The 15,474-nt window shown below is 37.0% G+C and overlaps 1 protein-coding gene across 1 annotated transcript in view; it reads left to right on the top strand.

Moving 5' to 3' along the window:
* UGGT2 (UDP-glucose glycoprotein glucosyltransferase 2) overlaps positions 1-15,474 on the top strand; it is a 170,400-nt gene that overhangs the window by 114,813 nt on the left and 40,113 nt on the right. The window contains exons 24-26 of the mRNA XM_028112040.2: positions 4,775-4,870; positions 10,413-10,515; positions 13,219-13,298. Of these exons, the coding sequence (XP_027967841.1) occupies positions 4,775-4,870; positions 10,413-10,515; positions 13,219-13,298 (279 nt within the window). The remainder of the gene's footprint in view (positions 1-4,774; positions 4,871-10,412; positions 10,516-13,218; positions 13,299-15,474) is intronic.

Here is a 15,474-nt window from a genome sequence, read left to right as displayed (position 1 = left end):
CCTGGGATCAAGCCCTGCATTGGGCTCTAGCCCCGCATCGGGCTCCTTGCTCAGCAGAGAGCCTGCTTCTCCCTCTCCCTCTGCCTGCTGCTCCCCCTGCTTGTGCGCGCGCGCGCGCTCTCTCTCTCTCTCTCTCTCTCTCTCTCTCTCTCTCTCTCTCTGTCAAATAAATAAATCTTTTAAATAAATAAATAAATGTCTCCTTGTGCAATGTGAGTTTCTCTAGAGCACAGGAGTGTTACCATTGGGTTGTAGGGTATGCATGTCCTCTGCTTTACCAGATACTGTTAAATTCTGTCCTTTAAAATAGTTGCGATAATTAACACTTCCACTAGAAATGTGAAAGTTCTGTTTTCCCAAGTTCTTACCAATACTTGGTGTTATCCAACTTGTTAATTTTTTCTATCTGGTGGATGTGAAATTGTGTCTTTTTTAATTTGCTTTTCTTTGACTTTTAGTAAAGTTGAGTTTTCATACAATTATTTTCATTCATGTTTTCTCTTCCATAAAATACTCATACATGTCTTTTGCTTAGCTATCGGGTTATTTTCTTCTTTTAATGATATATAAATATTTTCTGTGATTCTGTATACTAATCTTTATCAATTATATGTGCCTCATGTATTATATTACAGTTTGTGACATGGCTATTTACTTTTTTATTGTAATTTTTTACCAGATACATAGACGTTTTTAATTTCAATATCAAAGTATTATCAGGATTTTTCCTTCATAGTTTGTCTGTGGTCTGCGCACACAAGTGTGTGTGTCTGTGTGTGTGGGATGTATAAGAGTTTTCTCTAGCCTGAGTTCATTAGGATATTCTCCTTTATTTTCCTCTAAAATTTTTCAATTTTTCATTTTTTACTCGTTTATATCTTTAATTCTTCTTGGGTCTTTGTTCCACTGGTATACTGTCTCGTGCGAGTCCCACACTCCAGTTACCACAGCTTTATGATAAATTGTGATACTGGAGAGCAGAAATTCTCTCTTCTGCCTCTTCTTCAAAATTATGTTGACTGGTTTTGGCTACTTGTTTTTCTGTATAAATACGATTAGGACCAGCATAACAAGTTCCGTAAAAAATGTTCCTGGAATTTTTGTGGGAATTTGTTTGAGTTTATAGATTAGTTTAAGGAGAATTGCCATCTTTATATAATATTAAATTACCCATCTATTAAATATAGACATGTATTTGTATATAGCTATATAAATGTATAATACAGTATATACAATTTAATATATGTAAAATAACAGGTATATAACTGATGTATGTGGTATATAATTGTGGTATATGATTTATATATAAACATATATATGAGAATATGTAGGTAGATAGTTACATACACTTACTTAGTGTTCCTTTTGGGTTCTTCAGTGAAGCTTCCATTTATTTCCCATGAGGTCTTACACATGCATTTTTGGATTTATTCCCTTGTACTTTATGCTTTTAGTTCATATTGTAAATGGTGTATTTTAAATTACATTTTCAGATTGTTTAATGCTAAATTACAGGAACAATATTAGGTTCTATATCGATATTCCTTGCTTGACTCTCAATTTTTGTAACATTTTTTCTAATATTAGACACTCCTGTCATTTGTGAATTTTAACAGCTTTGTTCCTTAGCTTCCAGCTTTTAAACATCTCATTTATGTTGGCCTCTCTCTTATCTTAGTTTGCTTAATTTAGTGAAAGATATATCTATTTTTTAACTAGACTTACTACTTTACTAATTTATTTTTTTAGTTTTCATATATGTGGATATAGGACATGGCAACCTCCCAATTGTTTTTGTTTTGTTTTTATCAGTTTCAGTTCTTTGTTATTTCTCTTTAATCCATTTTCTTTTATAAACTTCTCAAGTTGAATTCATAGCTTATTAATATCACATTTTTTCCTTATATATCCTTAAATTACCAGCTTAAAGCATCTCTCTAAACACTTACTTAGTTGTATCACATAAGTTTTAAAATATAAATATTTCATTATGATTCAGTGCTAATATGTTCAAATTTCTGTTTTGATTTTTTAACATTTATTTTTTAGGATGTTTTAAAATGTTTAAAATTGTCGGCTTCATCAAGGCAAAATTCGTGGTCCATTTTATTGTTTTTATCTTCTCTATATAGAATTCTGCCTAGATCTTGTTAGGTACCCAGGAAATATTTATCAAATAAATAAATGAATAAGATGTGCTTTAAATTTTTTAAAGGGCACAGTGTGTGATTTCCAGTTTGTTTTGGACTGTGATTAGCGAACATGGTGTATGAACCAGTTATTTAGCATTTATTTCTCTGAATTTTGTGAGACAGGGTTCATTCTTACCATTGTCTCATGCTTGATTTTTTTAAAGGCATATTCTCTAATTATGTGGAAGATTTTATACATGTCTATTATATTGAACATGCTGTTTTTTCCCCCAGCCATCGAAATACTGAATACCTTGTTTTATCTGTCAGTTACTAAAAGAAGTTTGTTAAAACACTGCTAGAATTATGGATCTATCATTTAATTCTTATAACTTTGCTAATTTTTGTTTAAATATTTTGAGCTATAGTCATATATACCCTGATTTAGAACTGTTACGTTTCTAGTGAATTGTTCCTTTTATCATTATATGAATTACTCCTTTCCTAGTATTCATTTTGTCTTAAAGTCTGTGGCATCTTATATTTAAGCCACATCAGTGTTCTTTTGGGTTAATGTTTTTCTGTTACATCTTTTTCTGTTCTTTACTTCAGAGTACCACTGCATCTTGTAGCATACAGCTAGGCTTTGCGGTGGTTCCTGCCAGAACTCAAAGTTCTGATTCTTAGTCTTGAATACAGAATTCTGATGAAGATGAAATGGATGTCCTTACTTAATCTGTCATTTAGGAAGTAATTCATCAGCTAGGAAATGATGTTACTATAGAAAATTATAAATAAGTCATAAAGTAAGGGCTTTTCTACAGTAAAGAGATAATACCCACAGTTATTTTCAGGGCACCTGGGTGACTCAGTTGGTTAAGCGTCTGCCTTTGGCTCAGGTCATGATCCCGGGGCCCTGGGATCGGGCCCCATATCGGGCTCCCTGCTCCTCAGGGAGCCTGCTTCTCCCTCTCCCTCTGCCTGCCACTCCCCCTGCTTGTACTCTCTCTCTCTGTGTCAAATAAATAAATAAAATCTTAAAAAAAAAAAATCCACAGTTATTTTCAAGTGGAGTAAAACTTAAAGCTTTAAAAAGAAAAAAGTTATAATTTTTAGTTAAATAATTTAGGTCCTAGTATATGTTGGAAAGTATATAATTCAGTAGTTTTTAGATTTTGTGACTATATTGTTAACATTTCAGAGCTAATTTTTTAACCTTATTTGGTAAAAAATACAGTTTTAAGTAGGCTTGAGAAGCTATTTCAGCTACTTTTAAAGGTGCATTTCAGACCAAAACGACCATCCAAACAATAAAAACCACTAACATTAAACTATAAGAACATCCCCTCTAATTGTCTGAAGTTGTCACATGCACACACACAATGCTAAACAAGTCGTGCTGTGGTTGAATAAATTCATAGTTGCTTTAATATGAACATATGCTTAAGATCCGCGGCCTTGTTTTCATGCTTTCCAAGAGTTGGCGACTTAGGAAGGTAGACTCTGGATGCAGAAGGCGGAGTCCCTGGAAACACCCCCAGGAGCACATGGTGCATGTTCCTGTTGCAGAGTGCTTACTGCTTGCTCGGCTCTCAGAGAGGTCCCCACTCCTCAGACAGGAGGCGTGGAGCTTCTCGTGCCTGTTCCCCTCTTCAGCTCTTGGCAAAAAGAGAAAAACCAACCTGGATACCACAATATTCAGAGAATCTACAAAAACGTTGTTTGGGCCCCAAATTTCCTTTTCCTCATTTCTTCTTCTCTCGGTGCATCTGGTCTCCTTGAAACATGGGGAGCATGTTTGACCACATTTCCTGCATTGTGCCTCCACTTTACATATTAGAGAGTATGTAGCTGATAAAATACCTTTGAGGGAGTTTAGAAATAGAGATTATAGAGACTGGTTTCGATTAATTCATTCATTTTATTTATGTTTATTAAGTGGCCATTAAGCAAAGTCCTACATGTCAGAACCTGATAGTCCAGTGAAAAATGGTATAGTAGACACAGGTTCTCAACCACTCGGAATCTAAATTTCTTTATAAGATGGAAATGCTTATTTTTTCTTTTCTCTTTCCTTTTCTTTCCAAAAACTTGTCTTAAAGTTCAGCCAACATTTTCTGCCCCAGTGTATCAATGAACATATAATACATTTCCTCCATCATGGATTTTCAAATTTGGTTATATGTAATCTAGGTATTTGTTTTATGCGGTTTTAATTAGTTTTCAAACTAATTTGTAACCATTTCTATGGTCTGGACTTCTTAATTATTTTAAAAACTCCCCCTTTTTGGTTCTTCCTGCCCTTTCTTTCCTGTGTGGGCCCCATTGCTTGGACACATAACCAGCACTCAGCAAATATTGCCTTGAATTGAATGATTCACCAAATGCTTATGGACACTGCTGAGAACACCAGTTACAAGTGTTTAAAGATCATATCAATGATAAGGAAAAGCAGGCTGGTTTTTAAAGCAACAGTCCTCTTTAAACTGACAAATTTCCAACAAGTTTGGAAGAAAAGTTATTTACATAAAGCTTGTCTATTGGAGATATTTCAAATTCAATTTCCTTTTCTCAGGGCATTAATTGTGATATGAAATGTGGACCTTTCTCTGAAAAACTCACACATTGTCTTGTTTATCTAGCATGAGCGACCTTGTTATGAAAGCTGATGCCCTTCTTTCCTCTTTGCCTAAACGTGCATCTCGCCATGATATCACATTTCTTAGAGAGAATCACAGGTAAGAACATGATGTCTGTGTTTTTCCTGTCACTGCATCCCATACTCAATTATGGCTTCCATTTGTATTTATAATATAGCAAAATTTAAAGTAGAATTAAAAATTGTTAGAGAAGAAACGTATTTGACAAGATTAGGAAAAGAGATTGCAGTTAATTATATATTCTAGTAAATAAAGGATGATGTGTAAGGATCTGAAGCTTCAAGTAAATTCTATCTAGTATAATTTGTTTTATTATCTTTCTTGTTCAAGATCATTTGGAATTTTTGCAGTGTCTTGGGATTATCATTATATATAAATAATACGTTTATATTCTCAACGTATAAAAGATTCAGTTACTAAAGAATTCTGATTAATAAAATGTAGACACGGGGGAGCCTGGCTGGCTCAGTCGGAAGAGCATGCGACTCTTGATCTCAGGGTTGTGAGTTCAAGTCCCACACTGGGTGTAGAAATTACGTAAATGAATAAATAAATAATAAAATGTAGACATGTACAATAACGTGTCCAAGATGTGTTCAATGGAACACTACTCTGAGATGTTGACACATATATTCTGAGAGGAAAACTGTTCTCTGGTCAAGTTTAGAGAACACTGCATTCTTGGGAAGGGATAGGGAGAGATTCTCAGTATGCATCAATATATTAACAGTTAAGAGATATGATCTACTTAAAGGTGAAAAGTTCATTTTTGGTTAATTCAGCAGTTGTGCAACTTATCCATGGAACACTTTTTGGTTAAAAATTTATTATTTCATGAAGATTAGATTTCCGAAAGCAGCCATCAGAGAAATATTGTTTTGGGATAATAAGCTAGTGTGTAATTTCACTATATTACACAGTTCCTCTAAGATAGTCAAAATGAAATTCACCAAGCTCTGTCTACATACGTACAATTATCTGTGTCCCCAGAAGAGAACCTTTTCTGTTGTTTTTAATTATGGACCACATAGAATTGGGAAAAAAAACAGACATCATATAATTAAACTATAGGCGTGTTTTATTATATGTGATCTTTTTTTTAATATTTTTTATTTATTTATTTGACAGAGAGAGAGACAGGGAGAGAGGGAACACAAGCAGGGGGAGTGGGAGAGGGAGAAGCAGGCTTCCCGCCGAGCAAGGAGCCCAATGCGGGGCTCGATCCCAGGACCCTGGGATCATGACCTGAGCCGAAGGCAGACGCTTTACGACTGAGCCACCCAGGCGCCCCTTATATGATCTTTTTCTAATCACCGCTCCTATAAAACTCAACTGAGACAAACACTTTAGCACAGACTCAGAATGGCTGACACTCTCTTGTAAGTTTGCTGGTTTTATGGCAGATGCCATCTTAGGTTGTTCATGTGTACCTCCAGCAGTAACACTGGCTTCAGCCGCAGGACATCTGTCTTTAGAGAGAGGTCTTTACACACACACAGGAGTAAACTCGGGGAAGATTACTTTCTAAAGAAAGTAGCACTGTTGGAAAGGAAGTTTTATTGTTTTCAGATAGCTGAGATTCAGTACTTGTATTTTTAAACACATCTCCTGGAATTCTTCTTACAAACATCTTTGACTTCTGCATACCATGCGCTGAAATAATTTAACACAGATTACTCAAAATCGTCATTGTAAACATTAGTCACTAGACTGTTCCATGAAGCTATATTATACTTACGAATTTTGATACATTTGGAACTTGTGCCTGTGTTAAATGTCTGATACATTTGATCTTTTATAGTTTATTGTCGGTTAGTCTCGACTTTCTCTACCTTTCACATCTGTCAATGCATCTACTGCTTTTAAGCCTACTGCCTTATTTTATAGAAATGGAAGGTGGAAGAGTATGATGGGACTTCGGGACAGTGGTCTGCAATTGTCCAATTTTTTCTGTTATTTCTGGGGCATTGCTATAAGTATTTATAAATGGGCATGTAGCATGTATGTATTGGCGTGCCTCTCTGTTTATACAATAATACCCTCATCTAGTGCCTGCCTTCTGAAACATGCAGAGTTAGTAATTTTCTATTTTCTGCGTTCATGGATATAATTTAGGCATTTAGCCTTTTTTTCTATGTGTTTACCCATGTTGATATGTTTATCTAGGTCAGCATTGGTTGTGTGACATAGCATGAACTTTCTTGTCCAAAACACCCAGTTTTTGAATCCCAGTTACCATAGCCCGTGACCTCTTATTCCTTCAGTTTAATCTATAAAATATAGTATTGATTCCTACCCTACAAGGGTTTTATGAGACTCAGACCTACTGCCTTGAATATAATAGATAATTAATGCATTGCAGCTATTATGTGTATTTGTTAGACAAATAATGAAACTTGGAAATAAGAGAAAGAAGATTGGACCTGAAAGTTAAACCATAAAATCAACTCACATTAATCTTGGGGGAGACATGTGAATACCCACCTTAAAAGTAGGATCCAGGCCAGCAAAACTTAATGATAACCTAATTGAAGGTATTAATTTAATGAAGGAAGAATGACTGTTGGATTTGATTTGTGTTGGAACCATAGGAAAAGTAGAGAGAAGCACATTAGCAATGCTGGACTGTCCAGTCAGGTCTCAGTCAGAGCCGCAGAGATGCTGCTGTTGTGTGCATGTGTGTGAGTATGCGTACATGCACACGCATATGCATATGGGGGTGTGTAGATGAGAACTGATTTATTTATGCAAGAATTGTTGTAGGGTTTGCCCTTACACAGTTGTGAGAGCTGGTGAAGCAGTCCCTCTAAGGCTGTTGATTCTAGAGCTTGAAGCTCACAGGGCAGGCAGGCAGGAAAGGAGGTTTTAAGGCCGGGGTGGCCGGCCTTTCTGCCTGCCATGACACACCCCAAATTTAATGTAAGTTTTCTGGTGTACACGGTTCACAGAGTTCACAAATGAAAATAAATGAGTTGTTCAGGTGAAATGTAACTGTTTTTAGAAGAGGGAGGACACAGAAATTTCTCTGAGAAATCTTCACAGAGGGAATACTGTAGGATGAATAGTGTTTTCAACAACATCTTTAAAATAGACAGTCTGGCCTGTCTTTCTACAAAAACTGATCATCTAATTCAGTAAAACAACTCTGCATGGAATGGATAGGATATTGGCTGAGTAGCAACTTCTCATTGCTCTGGCCTGTTTGAAATGTCCTTAGTTTATCTCTAAGACTTGACAGACTGCACCTACCTCAAGCTGCCCTTCATGGCTTTCTCTGACTTAAGCTTTTAATAATTATTGACTGTCAGCGTAACTGACATTATTCCTCCTGGCTAATGGCATGAAGTACAGCAATAGTTTCTTGACAACTGAATACAAATCCATTGCCTTAAAAAGGTGGTGTAAGTAGAGTTAGCATCTTTTTGTTGATATTGTGTGAGGTAAGAGACCTCCTACTTCCATTCTTAGGTGAATCAATGTAATACCTACTGACGGGCTCAGGATTCTGCTCAGAAAATTGTCCTGAGTCTCTGCCAGTGCACAGAGAGGTAGATGATAGGCACTCTGGGGTTCTGATACATACAACCTCACAGAATTGGCAGCAGTCTGAGTAAATGGTGCCTACTTTGGCCACCACGCCATCTCATAAAGCGTGCAGAAAATGACCAGTTTTGAATAATGCTGCAAGTATGCAAGTAATTTGCGAAATTTTCACCAAGATCACTAACATCATTAACCATTGTAGATAGGCCCTTTAATTTTAAAACATCTGATTTGTAGTCTTTAATATCTAGCAGCAGTTGTCTGGCAGGACCTGTTGTCTGATTCTGTCCCTCCTATTTTAGCAAAATCATCATGTCAACTGCATATAAAATAAAATCTTTTATTTCTTTCTCGGAGGACCCATATTTGAAGTGACTTTTACATTAGCTTTTATTGCTGAAAAATTAATCCCTTCACTGCAAAAAGTCTAGAGCACCAAAGAAGACTAATGTCCCTGTAATTTAACAGGTATACATTTTGATTTGGAAATCTTTTTCCCTTTGTAATATGTAAGATATTTAATTCATACATCTTGAAAAACTGACTTCTTGTATTACAGTGTTAAAATAGTAATTCAGTTGGAATATTCTGTACTTTTAGTCAAATATATACTTTTAACTTTTGATTACAGTAAATATCGAATTTATTATCTTCCACTGGCGTTTTCTGTGCTTTTACTAATTTCCCCAACATTTCTCAGTAAAGACTATTCCATATTCTAACTTAGAATTCAGTTCAGTGAAAGACACAAGGAAGGAGACTGAAGGGAGGAGGTTAGGAGAGGAGAGGGTGACTGGGGTCAAAAGTAAGTATGATAAATTTGGGCTTTTTTCCCCTGAACTTTCCTGTTATATGTTGGCATTTTTTAAATACTAAATTTAATAAAACTACTAAGGAGTTAATTTTATTCTCAAATCTGAGAAAATACATTCAACAAACACAAAAGTTATCTTGGCTTTATTTTTTAATATTGTATGATCCATGAGAATTTGGGGGGGTTAAAATTAGAGTTTTCACTGCAATAGTATTGTTCTTTGAAGAGTTTTTAAAAATCACTCATTCATAAAATCTTTCATTTTCTCTGATTCTTTCCAGTTTTGTAATTTATTGAACACAAACATTAGGCTTTTAAATTTGCATTTTCCAGAGTGGCTGCACCAGCTTGCATTCCCACCTACGGTGTAAGAGGGTTCCCCTTTCTTTGCATCCTCGCCAACATCTGTTGTTTCCTGGGTTGTTAATTTTAGCCATTCTGACGGGTGTGAGGTGGTATCGCATTGTGGTTTTGATTTGTAAGTGATATAGATATATATATATATACATATGTCACTTGATTTGTAAGTGGTACACACGTGCACACATACACAGGAATGTTACTCAGCCATCAAAAAGAATGAAATCTTGCCATTTGCAAGGATGTGGATAGAACTAGAGGGTGTTATGCTAAGTGAAATAAAGCAGTCAGAGAAGGACAGATACCGTATGATTTCACTCATATGTGGAATTTATGAAACAGATGAACATAGCATGGGGAAAAAAAAAGGCAAACCAAGAGACAGACTAAATTATAGAGAACACACTGATGGTTTCCAGAGTAGAAGTGGGGGGGGGGGGATGGGTTTAAATAGGTGATGTACATTAAGGAGGGCACTTGCTGTGATGAGCACCAGGCGTTGTATGTAAGTTATCTCTCAATTCTCTACCTGAAACTAATATTACACTATATGTTGACTAACCGGAATTAAAATAAAAACTTAGAATTAAAAATAAATAAATTTGCATTTTCATCCGTGAAGTAACCAGGATTTTTTTTAATCCAGTGAGAAAGAAAGCAATTTTTTTTTTTTTTTTTTTTTTTGAGGAAAAGAAAGCCATTTATAAGAATGCATATAGCTCGGGGTGCCTGGCTTGTTCAGTTGGTGGAGCATGTGACTTGATCTCAAGGATGTGAGTTTGAGCCCCATGTTGGATATGGAGATTACTTAAAAAAAGGAATGTGTATAGCTGAGACTAAGACTTATTAGATAATTAAATAAATTTAACTGATCATCTCTCATCTTATTTTCTATTTTCCTAGCATAATAACGATAAACCCTGAAGAGAATGACATGTTCTTTGATGTCATTGCAATTGTTGATCCATTGACAAGAGAAGCACAGAAGATGGCCCAGTTGTTGATTGTAAGATAATAAAATGTTTTTATTATATATTTTCTATATCATTTTATATTTTCATTTTGAAATTTATAATTAATCTTTCAGGTCTGTTTCCAAGTATTTGTGTTCTTGATGCTTTGTTCTGTGCAGCTTTTAATTAGCGTGTCATATTTCAATGTAGAAAATGAAATGGTAGAGCTGTGCCTGGGGTGTTATGGCAGTCCCAAGGTTAGGTGTTGCGGTGGACTTAATTATCGTCCCCTGCCTCCCCTGATATGTTGGAGCCCTAACCCCTACTGTGACTGCATTTGGAAACGGGGCCTTTGGGAGGGTAATTAAGGTTAAATGAGGTTTTATGGCTTGGGCCCTAATCCAGTAGGATTTATAGCCTCACAGAAGAGGAAGGGAGAGAGATCCCTTTCTCTCCTCACACACACAAAGAAGAGGTCATGGGAGCACACCACAACATGGTGGCTACCTACAAGCCAGGCAGAGAGCGCTCATCAGAAACCAAATCAGTCAGCATCTTGATCTAAAATAAATACATTTCTGTTGCTTAAGCCACCCAGTCTGTGGTATTTTGTGATAGCATTTTGAGCTAATTCATCCTAATTCCCCTCTTCATCCTGTTTTGAGTTCTGAAGAATGGCTTCTGGAGAAGCCGATGATCTAATAAGTAACAATAGCCAAATAGGTGAGTGAAGGTTGTGTTCAGTAAGTCTGGCCACAGTAACAGTAGCTTCAAGACTGGAGTTTATTTCTCTCATCTCACAGTCCAAGCGTGAGCTGCATGGAGTGGCTAAGGCAGGTCCACAGCGTGAGGATGCAGGCGACTTCTGTCTGGTGGTTCAGTCATCTTCGTGAAACTCCTCCTAGCTCATGGTCTGAGATCACTCGTCAGGCTCCTCTCCTGTTTCTGCGAGCAGGAAGGAGGCAACAATGGCATACTCCGTCCTGTCACATCTCATGGACCAGAATGTAGCAAGTCATGCGGCTGCACCTAGACACAAGGGAGGCCAGAAGCTGTGCATGAAGCTGAACATTCATTCACTGAGAAAGCAGAGAGAAGGAGCACTGGGGGGAGCTAGCCGACTCTGAAAGGACATGTGCTTTTTCATTCTACTGAAAACTTGAGAGGTTCACACTGTGATGCAGCTTTCAGCGGGTAAATCACATAAGCTAGTTACGCTGGAAATCTGTATTTTTTCTAGTGATGTTCAGAATTTTGGGGTACTCCTATTTGAAATTACTCCATGGTTTTTTTAAAGACACATTTAAAAAAAAACATTCTCAAGTGGAAACCATTTGTCCTCTGACAGTTGGCCTCACTTTTGGAAACAGGCAAAAGTGATTAGACATTGAGTCTGCTGGACTCTATAAGGGATCAATCTGGGTCATATGGGTATACATGCCAGCGAAATTTCAGCCTGCAGTTTCTCTCAAATTAGTTTGCTCTACCAAACCATACTGGAAAAAGGGATTATCGATAGCTCTTATAATTGGACAAATAATTTTGGGAAGTCTTTGCCATTCCACTCATTTAGTGTATACCCAGGGCAAATAATTCCATAGTTGGTTTACTTACCCCGTCCTTTCTTTTACCATTTGTACACCTTCAAATTTGAACTTCTGGAGACACATTACTCAGATTATTCTTTAGAGAACAGCAATCAGTAATCATACCTGTAAGGAGTGGAGCTAGTACGATACATTATAGTCTACACATACCCTGTTTCTACAGAGTCGTTATTCAGAAAAAAACATTGTTTACCTCTGAAGTTTTTAGGTAAAGATAGAATTTAGGAATAAGAAATATGAGATTATACAGAAATATAAAATATGGGATGAGATCTCAGTTTACATGATTGGAAATAATAACAGTCTTCCTGAGCACCGCAGCACCTCACATAATTTATTATTTCTTACTATAAAGAAAACATGCTATAAAACAGAAGTTAATTTATTAGAAGTAGATAGTGTCTCATTTAACACTTGGGAAAAACAGTGGCTCAGCAACCTCCATTGTAGCAAATACATAGAGTGAAGAATGAGAATCAGAGCTCTTCAATCCTCTGTCCTAATTCCTTCTCAAGCCTGTGTCCTTTCTGTTCCATGTACCTGTTTTTTCCCTTCTCTCTTTACCTATGTCCTTTGTTGTCTAATATCTTTCAAATCTGCACAGACTTGCCTTCCTAGAGATAGAGACTTCCAAAATTAATAACTCTTCTATGTCATACGCCCCAGGGAAATAAAAAGAGAATCTTTCATCCATATGTAGCCAGGAACTTCCTACATCCCTACCATGTGGGTGGAATTCAGAATGGACGGGGGTACCCTCGCCATTGTTTCTGGGAGGCCACCACTCTGTATTTGCACGTCATGGTTCTAGCAATTACTTTACTTTGTCCGTCAATGCTAAAGAAATTTGGATACCATGAAAGAAAGTCACATTAGGCAAAAGGGAGGCAGCGTAACCCTTGAGCCATGAAATTAGCTGTTTGGATTCAAATCTGACCTCTGCCATGACTTGCTGTGTGATCTTGGGCAAATTACCACATCTCTCTGTGTCTCAGATGTGAAGGTAGCTGCCTCTGAAGGCTGTCATGAGGATCACATGAGATAATGAGTATCAAGTGTGAACACAGTGCCTGGTACATAGTAAATGCTTCATAAATGTTAGATAGTAAGATTACTTAATACCAAATACGGGAATTTGTTTTCTAATAGGTACTTGGCAAGATTATCAACATGAAGATAAAATTGTTCATGAACTGTAGGGGTAAGCTTTCAGAAGCCCCTTTAAAGAGGTGAGTCTAAGTGAACATAATTTCATTTCAAAAGGTTTGCAAATGCTAAGACCAAAAATAAAAAGAGGACCATAATTACTGGGTTTGGTTTTTTCTTCATAAGATGCTTAATTGAAATAGACCAGAAGATCAAGGATAATTTACTAACCTCAATTGATATAAAATTAAAATAACCTAAGCAGTAAAATTGATCTAATCTAATTGCAGAATTTACAAGGATTTATGTTTGTCCATGGGTATTTTTGAAAATGCGATCTAGGAATACCTATTTGGAAATACACAAGAGGAAAATAAAGTTGAATGAAACCATTTTGGGTTTAGCAATATTTTCCTTTGTTTGTAAAGATTTTATTTATTTGAGAGAGCAAGAGAGAGCACAAGCGGGGGGTGGGGGGAGGGCAGAAGGAGAGGGAGAAGCAGATTCCCACTGAGCAGGGAGCCTGACATGGGGCTCGATCCTAGGACCCTGGGATCATGACCTGAGCCGAAGGCAGACGATTAACCAACTGAACCCCCCAGGTGCCCCTGTTTAGCTATATGTTCAATATTTTAGAGCTGACTTATGAAAATAATATCTTTAGGATATCATCTCATTATTTGGGAGTATTGAGATGTAATTAGTGTAGAATAATCTTTCCATAATATAGAAAATGTTTATTGTTGTATGCAGATATTCCACATTAATACTGTGTTATTGAAATAGCATTGTCTCTTAGGGCGCCTGGGTGGCTCAGTCATTGAGCGTCTGCCTTCGCCGTGGGTCATTATCCTGGGGTCCTGGAATCAAGCCCCGCGTCAGGCTCCTGCTCAGCGGGAAGCCTGCTTCTCCATCTCCCACTCCCCCTGCTTGTGTTCCCTCTCTCGGTGTGTCTCTCTCTGTCAAATAAAATCTTAAAAAAAAAAAAAAAGAAAGAAAAGAAATAACATTGTCTCTCAAGTAGGGACAGAAATATACCCTTCCTCCTCTTTCAGGATCAGAATCGGTATCATTTTGGGCCACTTTTACTGATAGGGATATACAGTATCCTTCAGGTGTCATGGGGCAGAAAAAGGGCTTGTTAATGTGCTTTTCTTTGTATAATGTAATTATGTAGCTCTAAAAGAATATATGCAAACACAAGACTGAAAAGTTGCATTCAGTTAATCCCTTGTTTACTTATAAAATTGTATTTGTTATAATTGATAAACATACCAGAGAGGATTGCCTCGAGCAGATATTTTAAACATGGCAAATATTTTTAATACTTGGAAAGCAATAAAATGGGAAATGTAGGGAATTTAGATGAAAGTCTAGGGTACATTTATTCCTTTCCTGAGACTCTTGTCTTCATGTTTCATTCATGTTATTCTCCGACTTCTCATTTATCTTGTGTATTTCAAATTTTATCATGTCCCAAATCCAAACAAAAGCTCTCATCATATTTTAGTCACTAACTAAGAGGTCTGTTAGCTCGCTGAGTAGAGAATTTTTCTTCCTATAAGTAGAGTTCTTCTCCATAGTATCTCTATAAAGCTTTGGGTTATATAATAAAGAGTAGGAATATTGAACATAAGCATAATCCATTAGGAGGGAAAGAACTTGACCTCTCTACGGTGAAATGACCCTTAATACTTTGGTTAATGACTCTGCACAGCGCGAGAACTCTGAAACTGGTTTGGAACTGTGAACTCAAAGGAGCATTATTGGCTCAGTAGCATCAATCAAGCAAACAAGATAACACATTGATCCGCAGGCCTTTACTTTTTAGTATACTGCCCCATCCTTCTCAGAGCGGGGAGAGGTCATGGGCTGCTTCCTCCTGCGTCTCTCATCTCTCCTGTGTCCAGCCTTCCTCCGAGGCAGTGGCAGGGGGTGCTCTCTCTCATCAACCCTCCCTTTCTGTTTGAGCCCATGCTTTCCCACTTGTTCTGGAGCCTTCCTTCATCACATAGTCCCTTTGTTTTTAACCTCCCTGCCAGCCTGTTTCTTTCCATCCTGAGAGTTACTCAATTTAAAAAGAAAAATAAACTCTTAATTTCCTCTCCCTGGAGCCCTGACTTTGTCTCCTCTTCTGCATTCTTTCTCTTCACAGCTTCTTCACAGATTACTCATACCCCCGTTCATCTCTCATTCACCGTACCTCCCCCTGCAGCTTGCCTTTAACTTCCTCTTTGCTGCTGGATTGTTTTTACTAAA

This window comes from Eumetopias jubatus, unplaced genomic scaffold (assembly GCF_037043125.1).
Source record: "Eumetopias jubatus isolate StellerSeaLion01/CBP00866 unplaced genomic scaffold, mEumJub1_p1.0 scaffold_3, whole genome shotgun sequence".
NCBI lineage: Eukaryota > Metazoa > Chordata > Mammalia > Carnivora > Otariidae > Eumetopias > Eumetopias jubatus.
The sequence above is the reverse complement of the archived record's forward strand: the minus strand, read 5'-3'. Positions and strand labels throughout refer to the sequence as shown.